Raw genomic sequence first — 23,898 nt, 5'->3', positions numbered from 1 at the left:
AAAGACTGCACCACGCCAGGCCTCCCTGTCCATCACCAACTCCTAGAACATCTGGAAGTTCTTGATTCCTGTACTGTTGATGCCTGGCTTGGAGAATTTTGACCATTCCTTTGCTAGTGTGTGAGAAAATGAGTGCAAATGTGTGGTAGTTTGAGCATTCTTTGGCATTGCCTTTCTTTGGGATTGGAATGAAAACTGACCTTTTCCAGTTTTGTGGCCACTACTGAGTTTTCCAAATTTGCTGGCATATTGAGTGCAGCACTTTCACAGCATCATGTCTTAGGATTTGAAATAGCTGAACTGGAATTCCATCGCCTACACTAGCTTTGTTCATAGTGATGCTTCCTAAGGCCCACTTGACTTTGCATTCCAGGATCTCTGGCTCTAAGTGAGTGATCACACCATCATCGTGGTTATCTGGGTCATGAAGATCTTTTTTATATAGTTCTTCTCTGTATTCTTGCCACCTCTTTTGCTGCTTCTGTTAGATCCATACCATTTCTGCCCTTTATTGTGCCCATCTTTGCATGACATATTCCCTTGATATCTCTAATTTTCTTGAAGAGATCTCTAGTCTTTCTTATTCTATTGTTTTCTTTGCATTGATCACTGAGGAAGGCTTTCTTATCTCTCCTTGATAGTCGCTGGAACTCTGCATTCAGATGGGTATATCTTTCCTTTTCTCCTTTGCCTTTAGCTTCTCTTCTTTTCTCAGCTATTTGTAAGCCCTCATATTTTTATGCAAGTTGTTTTAATGGCTGCATATGTGCATTTGTTGCCCATAGCAACAAAGTCCATTATAGAATAAAGTGTAATTTAGTTAACCAGTCTCATATTTTTAAATAAATATTGGTTGTTCCCACATTTTTACTATTTCAAACAGCACATCTCAGGCATATGTTAGCTAAAAATAAAAATAAATACTTAGGGAATTCCCTGGCAGTCCAGTGGTTAGGACTTCATACTTTCACTTCAGGAGCACAGGTTCCATCCCTGGTTGGGAAACTAAGATCCCACAAGATGGAGCCAAAATAAATAAATAAAATAAAAATAAATACCTAAAAATAATTAAATATTTTAAAAATAAATTTTAAACTAAATAAACAAATTTTAAATAAAAGGAATGGGGAAAACCAAATTGTTTTCATATGAATTAATCATTCCATCAATTCCCCCCAAATAATCATAAGGCACCAAAGTTGTTAACATGCATAAAACAGTTTAAATATTGTTTATATTATTCTAAATTTCTAACTTGACTCATTCCTTGCATAAATAATATTAGTATTATAAAAAGAAAGCCACAAACAAAACAAATATTACAGAATGTGAAAATCCCTGTCTTCTTCAAAAAACCATTATTTTGATTCTGTTTTTTGTTTTGTTTTGTTTTGTTTTTTTCGGGCATGGCATGCAGCCAGCAGGATCTTAGTTCCCTGATTAGGGGTCAAACCCATGCCCCTTGCATTGGAAGCACTAAGTCTTAACCACTGGACCACCAGGAAAGTCCCTAGATGACCATTATTAAATATGGCACAAAGATAAAGGAATGAAACAACAATTCAAAAAAATTTTAAGTAATAAAAAATTTTAAAAAGATAACAAGAATATGGTATATATAGTAATAGAACCTTTATTTTCTTTTAGTTACTTTATTGAATATCACCTGCTTTGGACAAGAGGAACTAGATGCAAAGGCTTTCGGCAGGCAAAACGATAGCCCTGGAAGCATGTCTCTGTGTCTTGGAGGCTTTTAAGCCACCACAAACTGGGTGGCTTAAAACAACAGAAATGTATTCCCTCACAGTTCTAAAGAGCAGAGGTCTGAAATCCAGGGGGACTAAATGACCAGGATTGTCAGCCTGATTAAAAATAATCTGATTTTACACAGCTTACAGAAGACATAAATAATATGAAATATAAAGGTACAGGAAACTGAAAGTAAAAGGAGAAAAGAAACCTACTGTGTAATGTTAACTAAAGGGAAGCAGATGTGACCGTATTAACAGTTTCACTAACAGATTAACAAAGAAACCTTATAGTCAAAGCATTACTAGATACAGAAGGTTGCATAACAATAAAAGGTTGAGCTCACTGGTAAAATGAAATTATTTTTAATTTGTATGCACCTAACAACATGATCACAAAATACATATGTTCTAGACAAAAACCTGAATATCCTATTTATGAAGTTACAATGGCTACTTATAAAGGGGTCTTTGGTTAATATTTGGTTTCATTTACAAACTAACTTAAACTTCCCAAAACCTTTAAAACAGTATCTATATCGTTTAATACACTTGCTTTTATTTTTAAGCCCTTCAGCCATCTAACAGCAGTAGCAACAACAAAAAACTCCCAAGAATATCCATGACCTCACTTATATCTATGCGCCCTCGTCCACTGAGGCTGCTATGGATACAGCCGAGTGGCTGTGCTTCTATCCTGACCCCATAATCTGTGGTGGAGCCAAGGGCCAGAGTGATCTACACACAACCTTCTCTCCCATGGCTTCCCATAAGCTTCCGAGAGAAGAGAGGAGCTTAGGCTTGTTCTTCTGACCACTCTGCTGACCCTCTAATCTCCTTTCCTGTCCACCTGCCCCCATTGAGCACTCGGCTCCAAGACTGGCTGCCTTGCCATGGCAAAGAACTACAAAATTCCAGGCCGAAGCTGGTGGCGGCTTGCAGCCAGTGGTGGAAAAGCAATAGGTCAGAAGTGGGTGTTTGTATACATCAGGGAGATAGAGCCACTGTAGGACCTGCCAGAGCAGCACTGGGAGTGAACTCTGAGGGTCAAGGACGATGGCAGAATGCTGTTCTGAGAACTGAGAATAGTCAGATTCAGAGGAGGCTGGTGCCTCAGTCAGGCTCCACCACTGGGCAGAGAGTGCTCCAGTTGTGTGGATAGAAAGATTAGAGTGAAGACTTGTTCCCCAAGTTCCAGAGGACTGAAAGGCACAAGGAGAAGCGGGAGGCAGAACCTGAGACAAGAGGCTGAGAGTGTGGAGGGGGGAGGCAGAACCCCAGGTTACACTGGGAAAGCAGCAGGATATTGTACTGCAGATGCTGACCTGTGCCCTGTGGGCGGGGCTTCCTGGTGGGCGTGTCCTGCAGGGTGGATGGGAATATGAGGGCTACAGTCTACACCCAGCACTTAGGATTGGAAGCTTAGTTGCCAACTCTACGCCAGGATGCCCCATGGAAGCCAGGAAGTCCAGAAGATCAACCGTGTGAATTTGGAAGTCAACAAGGACTGTGACAGGAGCCGCTGGAGAAAGTGACAGGGAATCAGGAGTGAACCTTCAGAAGGTATGGGGAGGCCCCCCCCGCAGGGTTGCAGTGGACTTCACAAGATGAGATCTGTTAATAAGATGAGGTTCAAAGCTGGGACTTTTTTTGGTGAAGAAGAAACTAGTCTGGATGTGACCAGCAGGAGAGCAAAGCATACCTCTCCAGAGAGTAGTGGTCCAAGGAGACTGGAGAGAAAAGCACCCATGGAAGCCCACAGGGAGGTGGCATCACAGACAGACAGGGTGGGAAGCTCTGTCACCACACAGAATTGGGGAGACATGGCTTCCCCAGTGTGGAGAGGTGTCAACATTCAATAATGGAGAAAGATGTTGACAATGCCCAGACCTCGGGGGAGGTGCTGTCATGCATCAGGTGTTGGGGGGATGCTCCAACTGCTCAGCACCAAGAGCCGAGGGAAGGTGTCTTGGTCCGCTGGCCTGTAAAAATGAAAGATGCCCCCTCAGGGTTAAGATTAGGGTCCTGGTCATCTGCTTCCTTCTTCTCTATACTGAATCCTGGGTTCCTCCAGCCCTAGCCTCTGCCACTTTATCATCTCAGGACCCAACTCCCATGCTCCAGGAGAGACCCTGCAATGACTCTAGCCTGGTCACATGGCAACTCTGGTCCTGGCTGCCTGAGTCCACAGCCTGTTGTCCCTTGGCAGGAGAGGAGGGAACAGGAGGATGGGGTTGCTGGTCATGGTCTATGGTGTCTCTGATATCCTGGGACCCATGTGCCTGTGGAATGCTGAGGGGCAGGGTGCAAGTGCAGGTGCCACCCCCCTGTCAGAGGTTGGGATGGGCCTGTGCACAGACAGCACCTGGCAGGCCCCGGAGGGACACTGTCTGAATGTTGTGGAATGCTGTCATGGGAGCCAGACGTGAGAAAGACCATCCCCCCACCCACCACCAAGGCTGCAGCCCAGTGTCTGGACTGGAAAATACACTTATCTTCCCACACAGACTCCCCCACTACTTTTCCTGCCCAGTGGCCAACAGTGGTCCCTAGAGATGCCCCTGGGACCATCAGCCTACTGGGACTTGGCCAACTCAAGCCTAGATCTAGGAGGACAGATAGTTGGCCTTGGATAGCTGCAAAAGTCACCTCGTCAGATGGACAGCCAGTGCGGGAAGCTCCTGTGACTCTGTGAATGCCAGAGAAAGGAAGGAACAAGGTTTGGGGGGTGGGGCTGGGGAGGGGTGTGGGTCCAGGGCTTGGGCCATCTTAGCTGTTCCAGTTACTATTGTTTCGTAACGAATGACCCGAAAGTGTCACAGTAACACCAGTCATGTGAATCAAGAGTGGAACAGAGCACACAGAGCTGGCTGGGAAAGTGTGAGTGGGGGCTCTGAAGCGGCAGGTTGGGATCACCTGTCTGGAAGCTGAGATTTCTAGGTTCCCAGCTCAACACTTATACAAGGCCTCTCCATGAGGCCTTTCCATGAGGCCAGTTCGGGTTTCCTCACAGAGGGGCCAGTGGTTTCCAGGAGTGAGTTTCCCAGGACAGCAAGGTGCACGTTTTTCAAGTCAAGCCTCAGAATTCATAGATCACCACTGCCCCTGTCTTTGCTGGTTAATGTCATCACAAAATCTCACCAAGGACACACAGGTAGAGTATTTGGGGTGGATGTATTGTAGCCATCTTTGGAAAATGCAGTGTTCCACGTCAGTATTTCTCAGCACAGTTTCCCCACTGCAGCCTAGGACTCTCCCTCCCTACTCAGAGCAAGGGAGCCCCTACGGTCCCCAGGAGTCCCAGGTCCTACCAGAGATCAAATCCAGATGTAAAAGGCAGGGAGGGGACAGCCAGAGGTAGGAGGGCCCAGAGAGAGAGTGGGGGTGCAGCCCAGTGGGAAGGACACAGGGATGTAGATGACACCCCTGGGACTCACTCTGCTCTGGGTGACAGAAGGCTCCTTGTTGGGGCTGGAAGGGCCAAGAAACAGGCTTCTGAAGACCCCAGGTAGGGAGAGGGTGTCTCAGAGGGTAGAGGATACAGTGGGGCTTGTGGCAGAGGTGAATCCAGGTGACTCTGTCCCGCTTGCATGTGCTGGGTGCTTTCAAAATCAGATCTCATTTATCTTCTCAGTCAAAGTGTGAAAGTGTTAGTTGCTCAGTCATGTTCGACTCTTTGCGACCCCATGGACTATAGCCCAGGGCTAAATGAAAAGGTAGCCCATTTTACAGGTGAGGAAACAGGTACAGGAGGGTCCTTCCTTCAGTTGCTCAGTTGTGTCTGACTCTTTGTGACCCTTTTGGCTGTAGCCCGCCAGGCTGTCCATAAGATTTCCCAGGCAAGAATACTGGAGTGGGTTGCCATTTCCTCCTCCGGGGAGGGGGCAGGGTGTCTTCCCCCACCCAGTGATCAAACCTGCATCACAGGCGTCGGCACTGGGCCCCAGACTGGACCCCTGGGAAAGGGTATTGAGGTGGGGGCCAGCCAGCATCGCCACCCACCAGGTAGAATGTAGTGTGGGAGGTGGCCCTTCCGAGCTGCCAGTTGGGCCACTCTGCTGCTCAGAAAAGCCAAGCATGACTCTCTTAGACCCCTCTGGGGACCTGAAGCCACTAGAGCCTGGCTCCCACCTGTCCCGGCCCCTCCTCCCTTGGCCCTGTGGTTCCTTTCCATTCTGGGAATGCCACTTCCTCCTCTGGACTTGCAGCTAGCTGCTGCTAAGTCGCTTCAGTCATGTCCGACTCTGTGCGACTCCATAAATGGCTGCCTACTAGGTTCCCACGTCTCTAGGATTCTCCAGGCAAGAACACTGGAGTGGATTGCCATTTCCTTCTCCAATGGATGAAAGTGAAAAGTGAAAGTGAAGTCGCTCAGTCTTGTCCGACTCTCAATGACCCCATGGACTGCAGCCTACCAGGTTCCTCCATCCATGGGATTTTCCAGGCGAGTGTACTGGAGTGGGTTGCCATTGCCTTCTCCAGCAGAGCTCACTGCAAAAATACCATCCAGACCACTCAGTGGAAAGAAGGCTTTCGGCTCCCCCCAAAACCTACACATTTCTTTCTGTCTCTGGAAACCATGTCATTATTTATTTTGCTCATTTGCCTTTTCCTCCCACATCAGTTCAGAGTTCAGGAGAGGCCTCCCCAGCCCCAAGGACAGTCAGGCCTACAGTGAGCCTCCAGAGAGGTTTGTGGGATGCAGACAAGACTGCCCAGGCCACCATGGGCTGGCATCCCCAGAACTCAAAACATGATTGTGCCCCACAAGGGAATTCAAAGTGAAAACAGCATCAAACACGAAAATAAGCTTAGCCCTCTTTCCTCCACGTGCTTCTTTGAAATAACAAACAGAAATGTAACAATTATCCTTCATTTTTTGTGAGTTCTACTTTCTTGGCTGCTGCTTGGCTCATCACTTTTGGGTAATCCAGAAGACAGTGACATCACCAGTGACCATACATCATTACATCTGGCTTGTGTCATCATCTACCTTAACCCTGAGACATCACCTATGATTGCTTGGAGACATCACCAGCCTGACCAGTAACATCCTTACATTCCATACCATGACAACATCCTGCCTGTGATGACGTCACTATCTGCTCTGCGGCATTACTTTCTTTGGCCCTGTGATGCCACCTTGCTTCCCTCACGACCTTGGCCAGTCAGCCTCTCTCCTGTCCAGCAGCTGGTGTTCCATGTTCACTGTGTCCCCGGCATCGTGCAGGTGCTGCTGGCGGCGAGGGTCAGATTCGCAGGCTGCGCGGAGGTCCAAGGCCCCCGCGGGATCCGCGGAAGGCGGAGGCTCGCCGGTTCTTCGTGAGCGCATAAGGGCCCCTCGCGAATTTTCCTTTCAGACTTCTCGCGGTCCCCGCTCGGCCTGAAGGTGAGCCTCGCGCCTCCGCCCTCCCGGAGAGGCCCCCTCCCGGCGCATCGCTCGGAACTGGGGACCGGGGCGCGGCTATTTTCCCGCCTGGCCGGCGTGGTCCGAGGCAGGCGCGGGCGGGGTGCCCCGGCTAGCCTTTGTCGCCAGCGGGGTCTGTGGGCCGGGAGCTGACTCGTGACTGACAGCCGGCGGGGGCAGGGGCCGGGGGCGGGCTGCCCGGCGCCGGCGGCTCATTGGCTGGCTCGAGTGTGGGAAAGAACGCGGAGAGGGATTCCCACGCCCCGCAGCCGCGCTGCCTTAAATAGCCGGGCTGCTGCAGACACGCGCTTGGTAGCTGAGCCTGGGACCCGCGGGAGAAGTGCCTGGGAAACCGCGCGCCCAGCCTGCCCTCGGCTGGGGGTGGCGAAGGGGCGCACCATGCCTGCGGACATCCCGGGGAAGCCGAGGGCCTCGCCGCGGGCGGGAGCGGCGGCCGGCGCCAGCCGGACCCCAGACCAGCCCCGGAGCGTGGCCGAGCACCGGAAGGTGGGGACCTGGCCGCGCGTGGGTTGGCAGGAGCGGGGGGCCGCGAAGGGGAGAGGGGAGCTGATGCCTGCAGGACTCAGTGGCTGCCGGCTCCACAGTCCTCCAAGCCCGTCATGGAGAAGCGGCGCCGAGCGCGCATCAACGAGAGTCTGGCTCAGCTGCAGAGTCTCCTCCTGGACGCCCTCAGGAAAGAGGTGAGTTGGGGGTGGGGACAAGACTGGGGAGCCTGGAATCCCGGCCTTCCTGGGCGGCCCGCCGCCCTCACCGGCCCCGCCCGCAGAGCTCCCGCCGCTCGAAGCTGGAGAAGGCGGACATCCTGGAGCTGACCGTGAGGCACCTGCAGAGCCTGCGGCGCGTGCAGGTGACAGGTGAGGCGAGGGCGGCGGCGAGGGCTCAGGGGCCGGGGCTGAGGCCGCGGGCGCCGACCGCCTGTCCCTGCCACCCCCGCAGCTGCCCTCCGCTCAGACCCCGCCATCCTGGGCAAGTATCGCGCCGGCTTCCATGAGTGTCTGGCCGAAGTGAATCGCTTCCTGGCTGGCTGCGAGGGCGTCCCTGCGGACGTGCGGTCTCGTCTGCTCTGCCATCTGGCAGCCTGCCTGGCCCGGCTGGGGCCCGCGCGCCGCCCGCTTCCACTGGCCCCAGCCACTGAAGCCCAGGAGCCCGAGATCTACGCGGGCCGCCTGCCGCCGCCAGCCTTTGACGGCCCTTGCCCCTTGCCGCGCCCCGGGGCGGCCTTGGCACCCATCTTCCTGCCCGGGCTGGCCCTCGCCGCCCCCGGGGCCGGGGCTCAGGGCCAGGGCGCGCCCTGGAGGCCGTGGCTGCGGTGAGACCGCGGCCCTACAACCGACTGAGACTGTGCCAGAAAATGGTTATTTCCAGAGATCGGCTGGGAATTTTGTTTTGTCGTCTTCGTGAAGGGTCCAGTTTGGCCGAGGCCCAGCGCCGGGGTCGGTTGATGTCTTCTCATGAACGGGCGGGGCGGGCCGGGCCGGGCCGGGCCGTGGGGATTTATTCAGCTCCCACCTGGGCCGGCCGGTGCGCCGCTCAGGGGTTCGGCCGGCCTTGAGTTTGGCTGTGTCCCTCTGCGCTGAAGCCGACCGCCTCGAGGGAGGAGGGTGTGTGTGAGATGTCCCTGGGGGGCTCAGGCAGGACTGGAACAGTTACCACTTTCCCAGAGCGTCTCCCAGTGCTGAGAAGAGGTCGTGAATCCTCCTGGGGCACAGTTCTCTCCCCGCAACCCCTCCTGAGGCCCCTGGAAGGCAGAGACGTGTGCACGCTGTTGTCTCTGGGGCTGAGGTGGGCTGAAGCTTGGGTTCTGGCCTGGTGCACCGCCTGCCTTCTCCCGGGGGAGCACAGAACTACTCTTGGCACCTGTGGGTCAAGCCTGCCCCAAGCCAGTCTCTGCCCAGCAGATGGGGGCCAGCAGAAGAGGGCATCTGAGTCCTAGAGGCAGGGCCCCCAACCGGCCTGACAAAGGGCACTTTGTACTGGGGCTCACCTCCCGCCAGAGCCCAGTCCTCCCCTGAGAGGGAGTCCCCCGACAGTAGGAAGGAATTGGGGGTTCATTGGCAGGCCTATGCTCCTGTCTTGAACACTGGCTGTATGCTGACCCCACAATACAGTGATCCTAGCCAGCGTGGGGCATTGGCCGGGGAGCCACTGTCCTGTGGTCCTAGGTCTCCTCAGGCTGCTGCTGAACGCTGTGCTCCAGGGGCAGTGAGGAGGTGGTTGAGTCATGTGGCTGACACTGCAGTGTCTCATCCTGAGCCCTCTGAGGTCAAGGCAAGATGGGTTTCCCACCCACAGCCAATTTCATCAGATGGTTGCCAGCTACCTGCCTGGCCAGGGAGCATCAGGGAGGAGGGGGGTTAGTCACTGCTAGAGGCTTATCTCCTCCTCCAATGACCCCAACAGTTCCTGAGCAAGGTTCATCTGCCCTCCAGGACTCAGCCGTGCACACCAAGCAGGGCCCTTCAAGTCCCACCAAGCCAGTCCCCTCCTGCTCTCTGGCTGCCTGGCCCATCTCCCTGGGTGTCCAGGGTTTGGGGCAGTGGCAGCCATGTGGGCCAGGAGCCACACCCTGGGACCTGCACACACTCACTGGTCCAGGCCCTGGGGAGGCTCAGAGAGCTGGGTCACCAGCAGGACTGTGGGGACATTACTGCTGACCAGCCTGGGAGCCCTCCCAGCAGAAGAGTTGCAGAGGGTCCATTTCAGGAGCCAGAATTTCAGCTTTTTTGGGGAAGGGGAGCTGTTTGGGGTGGAGGCTCAGTGCAGGAGGGGAAGACAAGGGACTTTGGGATATGAAGCCAGGTGGTTGGGTGGGTAGAGGGGTGGACAAGGCCTCCTCAGAGCTGGGTTCCATGTGGCCTGAAAGAATAAGAGGGATCTCCCCACCTGGTGGCCAGAGGGAGGAGGGCTGCCCAGGAAGGTCACATGGAGCTCGAGTCATCACTCCTCAGGGAGGGGGCAATCACAGTGTCAAACCAGATCCCCCTGTTCCTGGGCTGTGCTTCCCTTTACTTCCTTACTTCCTGTTCCTGGTCATCTGTCCTCAAGACGCTGTCGCCAAAGAGGTGTTTGTGCTGAGGCCCCTGTCAGCCCTCCAGGGACCTCTCCAGCTCCGAGGGAACCACACTGTTCCTCAGACAGGCAAGTTCCTCGTGTCTCTGTCCCTTCCCTGCCCCCTTTGGCCCTTCCCTACTCAGCCCCCTCCCTGCCCCCCGAGGTTCTCTCCCCACTTTCCCACCTGAGATAGCCACCCCAGGCTCCAAGGGCTCTGGAGGCCAGGGCCCTGTCTGTGTCACTCACTCCTATCCCCAGTACCTGCTTGGAACAGAAAGACGCTCAGGCCATACAGGCCTCATTAATTAGCTTGGGTGAAAGGAGTGTCACCCTTGATTAGATTAGGGGAGTCTGAGGAAGCACAGCTGAGGCTGGGCCCCTCCCCAGGCTGCCCCTGGGCAGCTGAGGGCAGTATCCTGGCGTCTGCTGGGGGTGGAGCCATGGCCCTTTCCACACTCAGCCTGGACCCCTGCCTGGTCTGTGGAGAGCTGGGGTGGACTCTTCTTCCTCCCACCCTCCCCACTCTTCCACCCATTGCCTGTCCCTCCCCTGCCTCAGAGGGGCTCTGGGGAATTCCTCTGCACCGCAAACCCCCCCTCCCCAAGTATTTGTGTTTTGGCTTTTGTCTTGCAGACTTTCTCGGTGGATAATAGAAGAAGCACCTTCTCTGGACAAAAGTGCGGAGGGGGTGGGGAAAGAACCAGAACTTCCTCCTTCTGGGGGAGGGTGTGGCCCCTTTTCCCCGCCACTGGCAGGTGGAGCGGTGTTCCTCTGTGGCCTCCATCCGCCCAGTTCCTGGTGGGGACCAAGGGTCAATGAGTGTTTGCTGAATTCCTGTGTGTAGTCAGGTGCTCTGCCTGCCTCTGTGGGTGTCTCGCCCTGTGGAACCCTGTGACTCTGGGTCCCTCTTTCTTGCCTGTGAGGTCAGGGCTTGGGGACTAACAATGACAGCAAATCATAGGTGTTTGAAATCTGGAGAAAGAGTTGGTCCTAACGGTGACAGCAGTCGGCCTCGCCAGGCCCAGAAAACTCCAGGTACTTGGGAGTTTGAAATGGGGTAGGACCTGGGGCTCCTGGAAGCCTTGACTTTTGAAAGGTGAGCCCTTAGCTTCCCAACCAGAGCTCCTGTGATCACCTGATTATCTCCAGGCCCCAACAGCCTCCTCTAGGCTCTAGGACCTGCTCCCCTTTCCCCCAAGAAAGAAGCTGAGCCCAGAGGGTTCTGGAGCCGTGTCTGGCTGCTCTCTGCCCCTTGAAGCTCTAGGGGCCATACCTATCCTGGGAGGCACCACTGGGCAAGGAAACAGGCCCTGGGGTTGACAGCCTCCCAGGAGGCACCCCCCCCAAGAGCCCCGACCTGGTACTCTACCTCTGAATGTACTGAGGTTGACCTGCATCAGCAGTAAGGTCCTGTAGAAGATGAGGTCGCAGGGGCATCCTGGCCTGTCTCTCTCTGTCCCTAAAATCCTCCACTTGGAGGAGGCCAGCTGTTCTTTGCTATGGAGCGGCCAACAGAGTGTGGGGTTTATAAGCTGGTCTCCAGCCTTCAGCTGGGACCCCAGCTGCTGCCGACATCTCAGTAGCAATCCGAAGAGACTGAGAGCCGGGACCACCCAGCTGAGCAGTTCCAGGACTCCTATCCCTCAGAAATTGTGTGAGATAATGTGTTTGTTGTTTTAAACGGATAAATTGTAGGTTAATTTGTTGTACAGCTATAATTAACAATGTTTTATGTAAAATTAAAGTTATTGTAAGTAACAATAGCAGTATACAACTAACGTGCCCATGGTCACCCAGGGCCTCCAGCATCACGTGCCCACTTGATGATGGGGTTGTGGAAGAGGATGGGTGGAGCAAGGCCCAGAAACAGCCCTTGCAGTGGTGGTGATGAGCAGAGCAGACTGGACTCATGTCCATTGGGAAGCAGTTCCCCTGTGAGTGCCAGCTACGGGTGCAGGGACAGGCCAGCCCCCTGTCCCCTTCCATTCCCATCCTGGGCTGACCAGCCACAGCCCAGGCCCCATCCCTGTGGCTTGTGGGCAGGGCTTAGGGCCATTTCTGTTTCAGTAACTGAGGGGGCACACTGTATCAGAACATGGTGTTGGGGGTTCTGGGGCCCCAGATTTCAAACAAAAACAGGCATGGGCGATGCTCCATGCTGGGAACCACAGAGCTGACTGCCCTGCCCAGAGAGGCCTGTTCCCATCAGCCTGCCATTCCCAGCACAAACCCTGCAACCTGCCCCCAGGGCCACACTGACCTGTCCCCAGTGGGCACATCAACCTTCTTTGCAGCCTGGTGTCCATGGTGACCAAGAGGCAACTGGCTGATGCTGCTTCAGAGGTCTCTTCTTGGTGTCCTGCCTGACCCTGACACCCACCTGGTGACTTTGGGCTCACCTCCTGGGCTCCTGCTTCAAACAAAAAGTCTGCATGTCTGTGTGGGGACGTGGGGGCCAATTCCTGCCTTCCCGTCTTTACCCACAAGTGGGCCAGAGGCTGGTGAAGAGGAGGACTTCCCTTCGCTAGGATCCCCCAGCACCCCTTACTCTGTCTAGCACGTGGGATAGGGCTCAGCAGCTCCAGGTGTGGGGAGGCACCATGGTCCTCTCCTGGCCGCCATGTCCATCCCCTGACATATGAGCTGACCATGACCTGGGCCATACACGATATCCAGGGGCTGGGCTCCAGCCAGGGCCCTTCAGCTCCTGACCCTCCCTTCACATGGCCTTTCAAAGCGCAGGCCTCTGGGGCCCTAGGCTTGGACTTTCCCTGCCAGCCCAGGATCAGTAAAGTATTAGGGAAGACCTGGCCGAGCTTCTTCCTCTACCTGGATCAGGAGGCTGGTTCTGGACCAAACCCCAGGTGGGACAGGGCATCATCTGGCTGTGTATACATGGGATTTTCTTCTCTCTGTGTCCCCTGAAGTTTCTTTTGTTGAATTAAGAGGTGAGGGTAACATCCCACGACTGAGCTGACCAGTCTGCCCACTTGGAGCCCAAACTTTTTGGTTAGACTTTTCCAGAGCAGAGCCCAGGTCCTATGGACTGGATATTTGTCTGCAAACTGTCCCTTGCCCTGCTAATTCATATGTTGAATACTACCCCCCAAGGTGGTGGCTTTAGGAAGTGGGGCCTCTGGAAGGAAATTCGGTCATGGATTAGTGCCTTTCCTTTTCAAAAGGGACGAGAAGGGAGAGCTCATGCTCAGGACATGACCGGAAGGCAGGCTTTCCCTGGAAAGAGGTCCTCATGGAACGCACACCCATGCTGGCATTTGCCTCTGGGTTCCTATTATTGATTTGTGCTGTTAGGGCAGCCCTGCTGACCAGGACCCCTGGGCTTGATGTTACTACACAGACAGGAGGCTGGAGGTGGCTGCTGACTGCCCCTCCCAGGACAGGAACAGGAGTTCTGGGTATTTGGGTTGGTGCGTCTTGTGCCCAGGTCCTTCCCTGCCACACAGATTTGACTCCTGTGCAAACCCAGCGATCGATGTCTTCCTGGGTCGGGAGGAGTTCCAGCCTGAACCCCAGGGTCCTGGGGAAAGTTGGATCCGCCCCAGCCTGGAGCTGGGGAGTATTGTGTGGAGTGAATGAAATAAAGCCTGTAATGTGTCAATGAAATTTCATTTAACTATCAAAAACAAAAAAAAAAAAAAGGGAATTTTATTTGAGCCAAACTGAGGATTATAACCTGAGAAGCAGATTCTCAGCGAGTTCTGAGGACTGTTTCACCCTTGTTGTTGTTCGGTTGCTCAGTCGTGTCTGAGTGTTTGCAACCCCATGGCCTATAGCACGCCAGGCTTCCCCGTCCTTTACCATTTCCCAGAGTTTGCTCCAAACTCATGCCCGTTGAGTCGATGATGCCATCCAACCATCTCATCCTCTGTTGCCCCTTTCTCCTGCCCTCAATCTTTCCCAGCATTGGGTCTTTTCCAATGACATCAAAGATAGTCTTACCCTTTTTTTTGGCCACACTGCACAGCTCATGGAATATTAATTCCCTGATTAGGACTTGAACCTGGGCCACGGCAGTGAAAAACCCAGCATACTAACCACTAGGCAAGCAGGGAACTCCCCTCATAGACATTTTTGAGACAAAGCATCTTATATCAAAATGACATATTTTACATAGCGGGCACCAAGGATGCGTTGTCCAGGTAAGATTCACACGGGAGCAGCAGGTCACTCACCATGACCCCCTGCGGAGCTGGAGAAGAACTCTTCTTTAAGAAGTTTCATTGCTGACATCTGAAGAAAACAAATTGATCTTCTCTGCGGAGCAGGTGCCTGTTTGAGGAGCTCTGGTTCTTATGTGATGCCGGTGCCCACTGTGCATCGCCCGGGCCCACAGCAGTGAAAGCACTCAGTCCTAACCACTGAACAACCATGAAGTTCCCAAAACATAGATTGAAAATGAAAGACTGGTCCTTGGGAAATGGAAAAGAAGTGGAGTGGGCCCTACACAGCCCCAGCTGACGACTTGGAGACAATTTTCAGGCCCTGGTGCAGGGCCCGAAGCCAGGCAGACTCCCTGAGTCGAGGAGATGGAGCTGATAGTCCTGAGGGACAGATGCAGCTGGAGTTCATAGCACAGGGGTCAGAAAGAAGAGAGATAACAGGACAGAACTCCAGAGAGCTGCAGGGGACCCTCAGACCTGATTAGAATACCCTTGTGAGGAAACTCTTCCAGGCCAGGGAAAGGACCCCCAGAGGGTTAGACAGCAACCCCTGAGTTCACAGAGTTCCAGTCTTCACCAGCCAGAACAGAAACCCTGCAACTGCAGGGCGGGTGGCAGAGTGACCAACAGGGTCTTGTCCAGCAGTGAGGAACGCTCAGCACAGGTGAAGCACTGTTCCAGGCCTGCCCAACGGAGTTTACAAACAAGATCTGAAAGGCTCAAGCTGTTTCCAAGTAACGCTGCACACAGAACAGCTCAAGATTGTTCATAGCAGAAAAAAAATTAATATCTAGAACCCAACACATTGAAATTAATGCCTGGCGTTCAGTAATAAAAAATTACTGGGCACACAGGGAATCAGGAAAATCTGACTTATGATAAGGAGACAGTTCAATCAATTGAAAGCACCCTAGAAATGTCACAGATGATAAACAAGGACACTGAAACAGTAGTTAGAGCTGCAAGTCACATGTTTGAGAAGCTGGAGGAAAGACTGAATATGTTGGAGACATTGAAGATATAAAAAACCCCAAATGAACGTTTAGAAAATTATGATGGGGGACTTCCTCGGTGGTCCAGTGGCTAAGACTCCACGCTCCCAATGCAGGGGTTCTGGGTTTGATCCCTGGTCAGGGAACTGGATCCCAAATGCTGTAACTAAGAGTTCACATGCTGTAGCTGAAGATCCAGCATGCTGCAACTGACTCAGCATAGCCAAAGAGATAAAAGAAAATTATGATGTCTGACGTAAGGAACACACTGGGTGGGAGTAATGCAAATTAGAGATTAAATGCAGAAGAGGAAACTATTAGTAAACTGCAAATATAACAATAAAAACTATTGAACATAAAACAGAGTTTTAAACTAGGAGTGGAGAAAAGAGCATTAGTGAGCTGTGGTCAACATCAAGGGCTTGACATACGTGTCATTGGCTTCTGGGGTAGGGGAAGGTGAGAAACATTTGAAGAAATAATGACTCGAAGCCTTACAATCTTGACATAAACGATAAGCCCACAGATCCAAGCACAAGAAGTTTGAAGAAAACTACATTTAAAAACATCATAATCAAATAGCTGAAACCCAGCAATAAAACTGATTTCTGCTCTCACCAGTTCTATTCCAAGATGAAAGTGTAGTGAAGATGAAGATTCACCAAACAAGCTCTATATGTTGGTTACCTATGTACATGCCACCACTTTAAAACATCTACAGACAGTTAATGTGGATAAGCACTAACTGCTGCTTGTCCTGTAAAGTTAGAGAACTGCCAAAACAAAAATGAAACAGACAAAAAATTCCAAAAGGTGTGGGAAGTTCTAGCCAGGCCAGTTAGGCAAGAAAATGAAATAAAATGCATCTATATTGAAGAACAGAAGTAGAACTCTTTATTTTCAAATGATATGATCTTATATGTAGAAAATTCCATGGAATGCACTAAGAAAAACCATTAAAATTAATAAATGAGTTAAGCAAGTTTCCTGGGTACAAGATCAATATTTTAAAATCAATTATATTTCCATGCACTGTTAACAATCTGAAAATGAAATAAGAAATCTATTCAATTTATAATACCATCAGAAAGAATAGAAATCTTATGAATAAATTTAATAAAAGAACAAAACATATTTTGAAAACTATACAACATTGTTGACAGAAATTAATTATTTAAAAATTCTAAACTCATTTAGAAAAAATTTTAAAAAACCTAAATAAACAAAAAGACATTCCACATTCATGGATTGGAATATTTAACATTGTTAAGATGACAGTATTTCCCAAATTGAGCTAGATTCAATACAATCTCTTCAAAGTTTCAGTTAACATAGAAATTGACAAGGTGCTCCTAAAATTTATATGGAAATCCAAGGGACCCAGAATATCCAAAACAATCTTGAAAAAGAACAAAGTTGTAGGACTCAAACTTGCTTATTCCGAAGGTTACTACACAGCTACAATAACCAAGACAATTCGGTATTAGCACGAGGTTGAACATATTGATTTGATGGAATAAAATTGAGAGTTCACTCTGCGACTATCTAAGAAGGGTGGAATGGGGAGGGGACGGAAGGAGGTTTGGGAGGGAGGGGACATGGGTGTACCTATGGTTGATTCTTGACGTATGACAGAAAACCACAAAATTTTGTAAAGCAAATATCCTTCAATTAAAAAAAAATAAAGTAGCCAGAAAAACAAAAAGAATTGAGAGTTCAGAAACAAGCCTTCACTTTTAGTCACTTGCTTTTCAACAAGGATGTCAAAACAACCCAGTAGAGGAAAGAATAGTCTTTCAACAAATTGTGCAGGATATCTGAATTTGTTGTGGTTCAGTCACTTAGTCGTGCCGGACTCTTTCCAACTCGATGGACTGCAGCAGTCCAGGCTTCCTTCACCATCTCCCTGAGCTTGCTCAGATTCATGTCCATTGAGTCCAGGATGCCATTCATCTCATCCTCTGTGGTCCCCTTCTCCTGCCTTCAGTCTTTCCCAGCATCAGGGTCTTTTCTAATGCATTGGCTCTTTGCATCAGGTGGCCAAAGTATTGGAGCTTCAGCTTCAGCATCAGTCCTTCCAATGAATATTCAGGATTGATTTCCTTTAGGATTGACTGGTTTGATCTCCTTGCTGTCCAAGGGATTTTCAAGAGTTTTCTCCATCACCACAATTCGAAAGCATCAATTCTTCAGCACTCAGCCTTCTTTATGGTCCAACTCTTGCATCCATACATGACCTCTGGGAAAAAAAAACATACTATTGACGATATGGACTTTTGTTGGCAAAATGATGTCTCTGCTTTTTAATATGCTATCTAGGTTTGTCATAGCTTTTCTTCCAAGGAGCAAGCGTCTTTAAATTTCATGGCTGCAGTCAACATCCACAGTGATTTTGGAGCCCAATAAAGTCTTTCACTGTTTCCACTTCTTCTCCTTCTATTTCTCATGAAGTGATGGGACCAGATGCCATGATCTTAGTGTTTTTAATGTTGAGTTTTAAGCCAGCTTTTTCACTCTCCTCTTTCATCCTCATCAAAAAGCTTTCGTTTCTCTTCACTTTCTGCCATTAGAGTGGTATCATCTGTATATCTGAGGTTGTTACTATTTCTCCAGGCAATCTTGATTCCATCTTGTGCTTCATCCAGCCTAGTATTTCACATAATGTACTTTGCATCTAAGTTAAATAAGCAGGATGACAATATACAGCCTTGATGTATTCCTTTCCCAATTTTGAACCAGTCAATTGTTCCATGTCTGGTTCTAACTGTTGCTTGACTCCCATGCAAGTTTCTCAGCAGACAGGTAAGATGGTCTGATAATCCCATCTCTTTAAGAATTTCCCACAGTTTGTTGTGATCCACACAGTCAAAGGCTTTACCATAGTCACTGAAGCAGTAGCTTTGCAGTGTGGTTATCATTTTTCATCTCCATGTGGGGTGCATAAGAGCTCCAGTTGTGCCCCACATCCTCGCCAGCTCTATGTTTGGTCAGACCTTTAAACTTTACTGTTCCAGTAGGTGGTTAGTAGTGTCTCATTTTGGTTTTGATTTGCATTTCCTCAATGACTAATGATGTCGAGCATCTTTTTATGTTTAAATGCATCCACATATCGTCTTCCATAAAATAACTGGTCAAATCTTTCATCCATTTTCTTCACTGGGTAATTTGTTTTCTTTCTTTTTTAAGAAGGTGTGGCTGTGATGGATCTTCGTTGCTGCATGTGGGCTTTCTCCAGTTGCAGAGAGCAGGGGCTACTCTTCACTGTGGCGCATGGGCTTCTCACTGCAGTGGCTTCCCTTATTGTGGAGCGCAGGCTCCAAAGCGTGGGCTCCAGTAGTCCTGGTGTATGGGATTTGTTGCCCTGTGGCGCATGGAGTCTTCCTAGACCAGGGGTCAAACTGGTGTCCCCTGCATTCTTCACCACTGGACCACCAGGTACTCTTTGTTTTCTTACTGGTGAGTCTTAAGGGTTCTTTGTTGTTGTTTAGTCACTAAATCATTTCCAACTCTTTGCTACCCACCTGTCCCTGGGATTTCCCAGGCAAGAATACCGGAGTGGGTATTCTTCTCCAGGGGATCTTCCCAACCCAGGAATCAAACCTGGGACTCCTACATCGCAGGCAGATTCTTTACTGCTGAGCCACCATGGAAGCCCAGGAGTTCTTTATATATTCTTTTTTAAGTTCACACAAAGACTTAAACATTCTAGCAGCTTTATATATAATAGCCCCAGATGTCCATCAACATATGAAAGGATAAACAAATCTTGGCATGTCCAACAATGGAACACTACTTATTAATTATAAAAAGACCAGGGACTTCTCTGGCGGTCCAGTGGTTAACAGTCTGTCAGTGCGGGGGACATGGGTTCAATCCCTGGTCCAGGAAGATTCCACCTGCCTCCAGGTAACCAAGCCCACGAGTTGCAACTGCTACAGGGAAGAGCAAATTTAGACTCCATATTGGATCTGTTTCTTTGACTTTCAGTTCAGTTCAGTCGCTCAGTTGTGTCTGACTCTTTGCAGCCCCATGGACTGCAGCACTCCAAGCTTCCCTGTCCATCACCAACTACTGGAGCTTACTCAAACTCATGTCCATTAAGTTAGTGATGCTATCCAAATGTCTCATCCTCTGTCGTCCCCTTCTCCTCCCACCTTCAATCTTTCCCAGTATCAGGGTCTTTTCCAATGAGTCAGCCCTTCCCATCAGGTGGCCAAAGTATTGGAGCTTCAGCTTCAGCATCAGTATTTCCAATGAATATTCAGGACTGATTTCCTTTCAGATGGACTGGTTGGATCTCCTTGCAGTTCAAGGGACTCTCAAGAGTCTTCTCCAACACCACAGTTCAAAAGCATCAATTCTTTGGCGCTCAGCTTCTTTATGGTCCAACTCTCATATCCATACATGACTACTGGAAAACCATAGCTTTGACTAGATGGATCTTTGTCCTCAAAGTGATGTCTCTATTTTTCCATATGCTGTCTAGGTCATAGCTCTTCTTCCAAGGAGCAAGCATCTTTTAATTTCATGGCTGCAGTCACCATCTGCAGTGATTTTGGAGCCCAAGAAAATAAAGTCTCTCACTGTTTCCATTGTCTCCCCATCTATTTGCCATTAAGTGATGGAAATGGATATCATGATCTTTGTTTTTTGAATGTTGAGTTTTAAGCCAGTTTTTTCACTTTCTTCTTTCACCTTCTTCAAGAGTTTCTTTGGTTCTTCTTTGCTTTCTGCCATAAGGGTGGTGTATCTGCATATCTGAGATTACTGATATTTCTACCAGCAATTTTGATTCCAGCTTGTGCTTCATCCAGCCTGGCATTTCACATGAAATACTCTGCATTTAAGTTAAATAAGCAGGGTAACAATATACACCTTTGACATACTACTTTCCCAATTTGGAACCAGTCTGTTGTTCTATGTCTGGTTCTAACTGTTGCTTCTTTACCTGCATACAGGTTTCTCAGGAGGCAGGTCAGGTGGTCTGGTATTCCCATCTCTTTAAGAATTTTCCAGTTTGTCGTGATCCACACAGTCAAAGGCTTTACTGTAGTCAATGAAGCAGAAGTAGATGTTTCTCTGGAACTCTCTTGCTTTTCCTTAAATCCAATGGATGTTGGCAGCTTGATCTCTGGTTTCTCTACTTTTTCTAGATCCAGCTTGAACATCTTGGAGTTCTCAATTCATGTACTGTTGAAGCCTAGCTTGGAGAATTTTGAGCCTTACTTTACTAGTATGTGAAATGAGTGCAATTGTGTGGTAGTTTGAACAGTCTTTATTATTGCCTTTCTTTGGGATCGGAATGAAAACTGACCTCTTCCAGTCCTGTGGCCATTGCTGAGTTTTCCAAATTTGCTGGCATATTGAGCGCAGCACTTTAACAGCATCATGTTTTGAATTTGAAATAGCTCAGCTGGAATTCCATCACCTCCACTCGCTTTCTTTGTAGCAATGCTTTCTTCGTAGCAATACTTCCTAAGGTCCACTTGACTTCCTACTCCAGGATGTCCGGTTCTAGGTGAGAATCACACCATCGAGGTTATTTACATCATTAACATCTTTTTTGGATAGTTCTGTGTATTCTTGCCACCTCTTCTTAATATCTTCTGCTTCCATTAGGTCTGCTGCTGCTGCTGCTAAGTCGCTTCAGTCGTGTCTGACTCTGTGCGACCCCATAGAGGGCAGCCCATCAGGCTCCCCCATCTCTGGGATTCTCCAGGCAAGAACACTAGAGTGGGCTGCCATTTCCTTCTCCAATGCAGGAAAGTGAAAAGTCAAAGTGAAGTTGCTCAGTCGTGTCCGACTCTTAGCGACCCCATGGACTGCAGCCTACCAGGCTCCTCTGTCCATGGGATTTTCCAGGCAAGAGTACTGGAGTGGGTCGCCCCAGCTGCTGCTGCTGCTGCTAAGTCGCTTCAGTCGTGTCCGACTCTGTGCGACCCCATAGACGGCAGCCCACCAGGCTCCCCCGTCCCTGGGATTCTCCAGGCAAGAACACTGGAGTAGGTTGCCATTTCCTTCTCCAATCGCCCCAGCTAGCGCCCCCTAAATGTTCCCTTACCCGCCACCCCACCAGGGCCCGGAGCCGCGCACTAGGTCGACTTCCCGTGGAGCCCGCGCGCCCTCTGGTGGCGCCTGGCGGTACCGCTGGCCGAGTACCAGAGGGACCCATTCTCCGTACTCCTTACTGATATCCCGGGAGACCTAAGGCCCCCTGCTTCAGAAGTGCGCACATGCCCAAGTTCTCCAGAGCCCTTCCCATAAGGAGGCCCATGATTGAGGAGGGGGAATGGAAGGGAACACTTCTGGTAATTCCAGCCCCAGGAACCAGGCACCTCTGCCTCCCCGCAGAACCTTACTTTCTCCCAGGGCAGTCATGGCAGCTGTTGAAAAACTCCTGCCCCAAACTCTCCAAACCTCCTTATTGTGTGAATCCCATGGGGGGACTCTACTGCTGTGCTTCTGTAGACATGCACGTGCACACACACACACAAACACACACACACACGTACACCTGGGCCACGGCGTCCTGACGTGGTGCTGGGACAACTGGTGCCCATCTGGAAACAAAACTGTGAAAGAACCTCCATCACCCACCGCCCACTGAAATCAGTTCCCACCGCCCACTGATATGAGACTACGTGGGCTGTATTCCCAGTGAGAGAGGTGAAATGACCGAGCTTTAAAAACGTGCAAAGACATTGTGAAATCTTCATGATTTGGAGGGGCAGGGAAAGAGTTCTGTAAAAAGACATAAACAGTGATAAGAATAAAGGAAATTGTTGATAACTTGGACTATTTTAAAATTTAAAACTGTTGTTCAGTTGCTCAGTCGTATCTGACTGTTTGCGATTCCATGGACTGCAGCATGCCAGGCCTCCCTGTCCTTCACCATCTCCTGGAGCTTGCTCAAACTCATGTCCATCCAGTTGGTGATGCCATCCAACCATCTCATTCTCTGTCATCCCCTTCTCCTGCCTTCAATCTTTCCCTGTATAAGGGTCTTTTCCAGTAAGTCGGCCCTTCTCATCAGGTGGCCAAAGTATTGGAGCTTCAGCTTCAGCTTCAGCATCAGTCCTTCCAATGAATATTCAGGACTGATTTCCTTCAGAATGGACTGGTTGGATCTCCTTGCAGTCCAAGGGACTCTCAAGAGTCTTCTCCAACACCACAGTTCAAAAGCATCAATTCTTTGGCGCTCAGCTTCTTTATGGTCCAACTCACATCCATACATGACTACTAGAAAACCATAGCTTTGACTAGACGGCTCTTTGTCCGAAAAGTGATGCCTCTGCTTATTCATATGCTGTCTAGGTTGGTCATAGCTTTTCTTCCAAGGAGCAATCATCTTTTAATTTCATGGCTGCAGTCACCATCTGCAGTGATTTTGGAGCCCAAGAAAATAAAGTCTCTCACTGTTTCCATTGTCTCCCCATCTATTTGCCATTAAGTGATGGAAATGGATATCATGATCTTTGTTTTTTGAATGTTGAGTTTTAAGCCAGTTTTTTCACTCTCCTCTTTCACCTTCATCAAGAAGCTCTTTAGTTCCTCTTTGCTTTCTGCCATAAGGGTGGAGTCATCTGCATATCCAAAGTTATTGATATTTCTCCCAGCATTCTTGATTCCAGCTTGTGCTTCATCCAGCCCGGCATTTTGCATGATGTACTCTTAATTTAAGTTAAATAAGCAGGGTAACAATATATACATTTGACGTGCTACTTTCCCATTTTGGAACCAGTTCATTGTTCCATGTCCAGTTCTAATCGTCACTTCTTTACCTGCACACAAGTTTTGCAGGAGACAGGTCAGGTGGTCTGGTATTCCCACCTCTTTAAGAATTTTCCAGTTTGTTGTGATCCACACAGTCAAAGGCTTTAATGTAGTCAGTGAAACAATAGATGTTTTTCTGGAATTTTCTTGCTTTTTCTTTGATCCAATGGGTGTTGGCAATTTGATCTCTGGTTCATCTGCCTTTTCTAGATCCAGCCTGAACGTCTGAGAGTTCTCAGTTCACCTACTGTTGAAGCCTAGTTTGGAGAATTTTGAACATTACTTTGCTAGCATGTGAAATGAGTGCAATTTGTGTGGTAGTTTGAACATTCTGTGTTATTGCCTTTCTTTGGGATTGGAATGAAAACTGACCTTTTCCAGTCCTGTGCCCACTGTTGAGTCTTCCAAATTTGCTGATCAATAGGAAAAGACAGAAGCATTGAAGAGACACACGTCCTCATTAAAGATGATGCCAAAGGCCAATAACTTTATTATTAAGGTAAGTGCTTCACCAGACGATGTGGGCACAGACATGTTGGAGCAAAGCACAACCACCCCTTGAAACTGTTGGGCAGTGTCCTCTAGAGCTGGACAAACACCTCTGACCCCATGACTCCAAGACTGCCCAGAGAAAGGTTCCAGAATGTTCATAGCATCACTCTTTGTAATAGCTGCTGCAAACGACCCACATGTCTGTCCACAGGAAGTGATGCAGTGGGACCTCC

General features: G+C 49.7%; 1 protein-coding gene across 1 annotated transcript; it reads left to right on the top strand.

The window, feature by feature from the left end:
• Nucleotides 1–7,393: 7,393 nt before the first annotated feature.
• On the top strand, nt 7,394–13,845 carry HES4 (hes family bHLH transcription factor 4). Its single transcript, XM_070384991.1, has 5 exons — nt 7,394–7,662; nt 7,761–7,856; nt 7,943–8,030; nt 8,113–10,314; nt 10,861–13,845. The coding sequence occupies exons 1-4, from the start codon at nt 7,555–7,557 to the stop codon at nt 8,487–8,489; spliced, it is 669 nt and encodes a 222-aa protein (XP_070241092.1). The 5' UTR covers nt 7,394–7,554; the 3' UTR covers nt 8,490–10,314; nt 10,861–13,845.
• The last annotated feature ends 10,053 nt before the right edge of the window (nt 13,846–23,898 follow it).

The sequence above is a fragment of the Bos mutus genome, chromosome 16, assembly GCF_027580195.1.
Source record: "Bos mutus isolate GX-2022 chromosome 16, NWIPB_WYAK_1.1, whole genome shotgun sequence".
Lineage (NCBI taxonomy): Eukaryota > Metazoa > Chordata > Mammalia > Artiodactyla > Bovidae > Bos > Bos mutus.
This window is presented reverse-complemented; position numbering and strand designations above follow the sequence as displayed.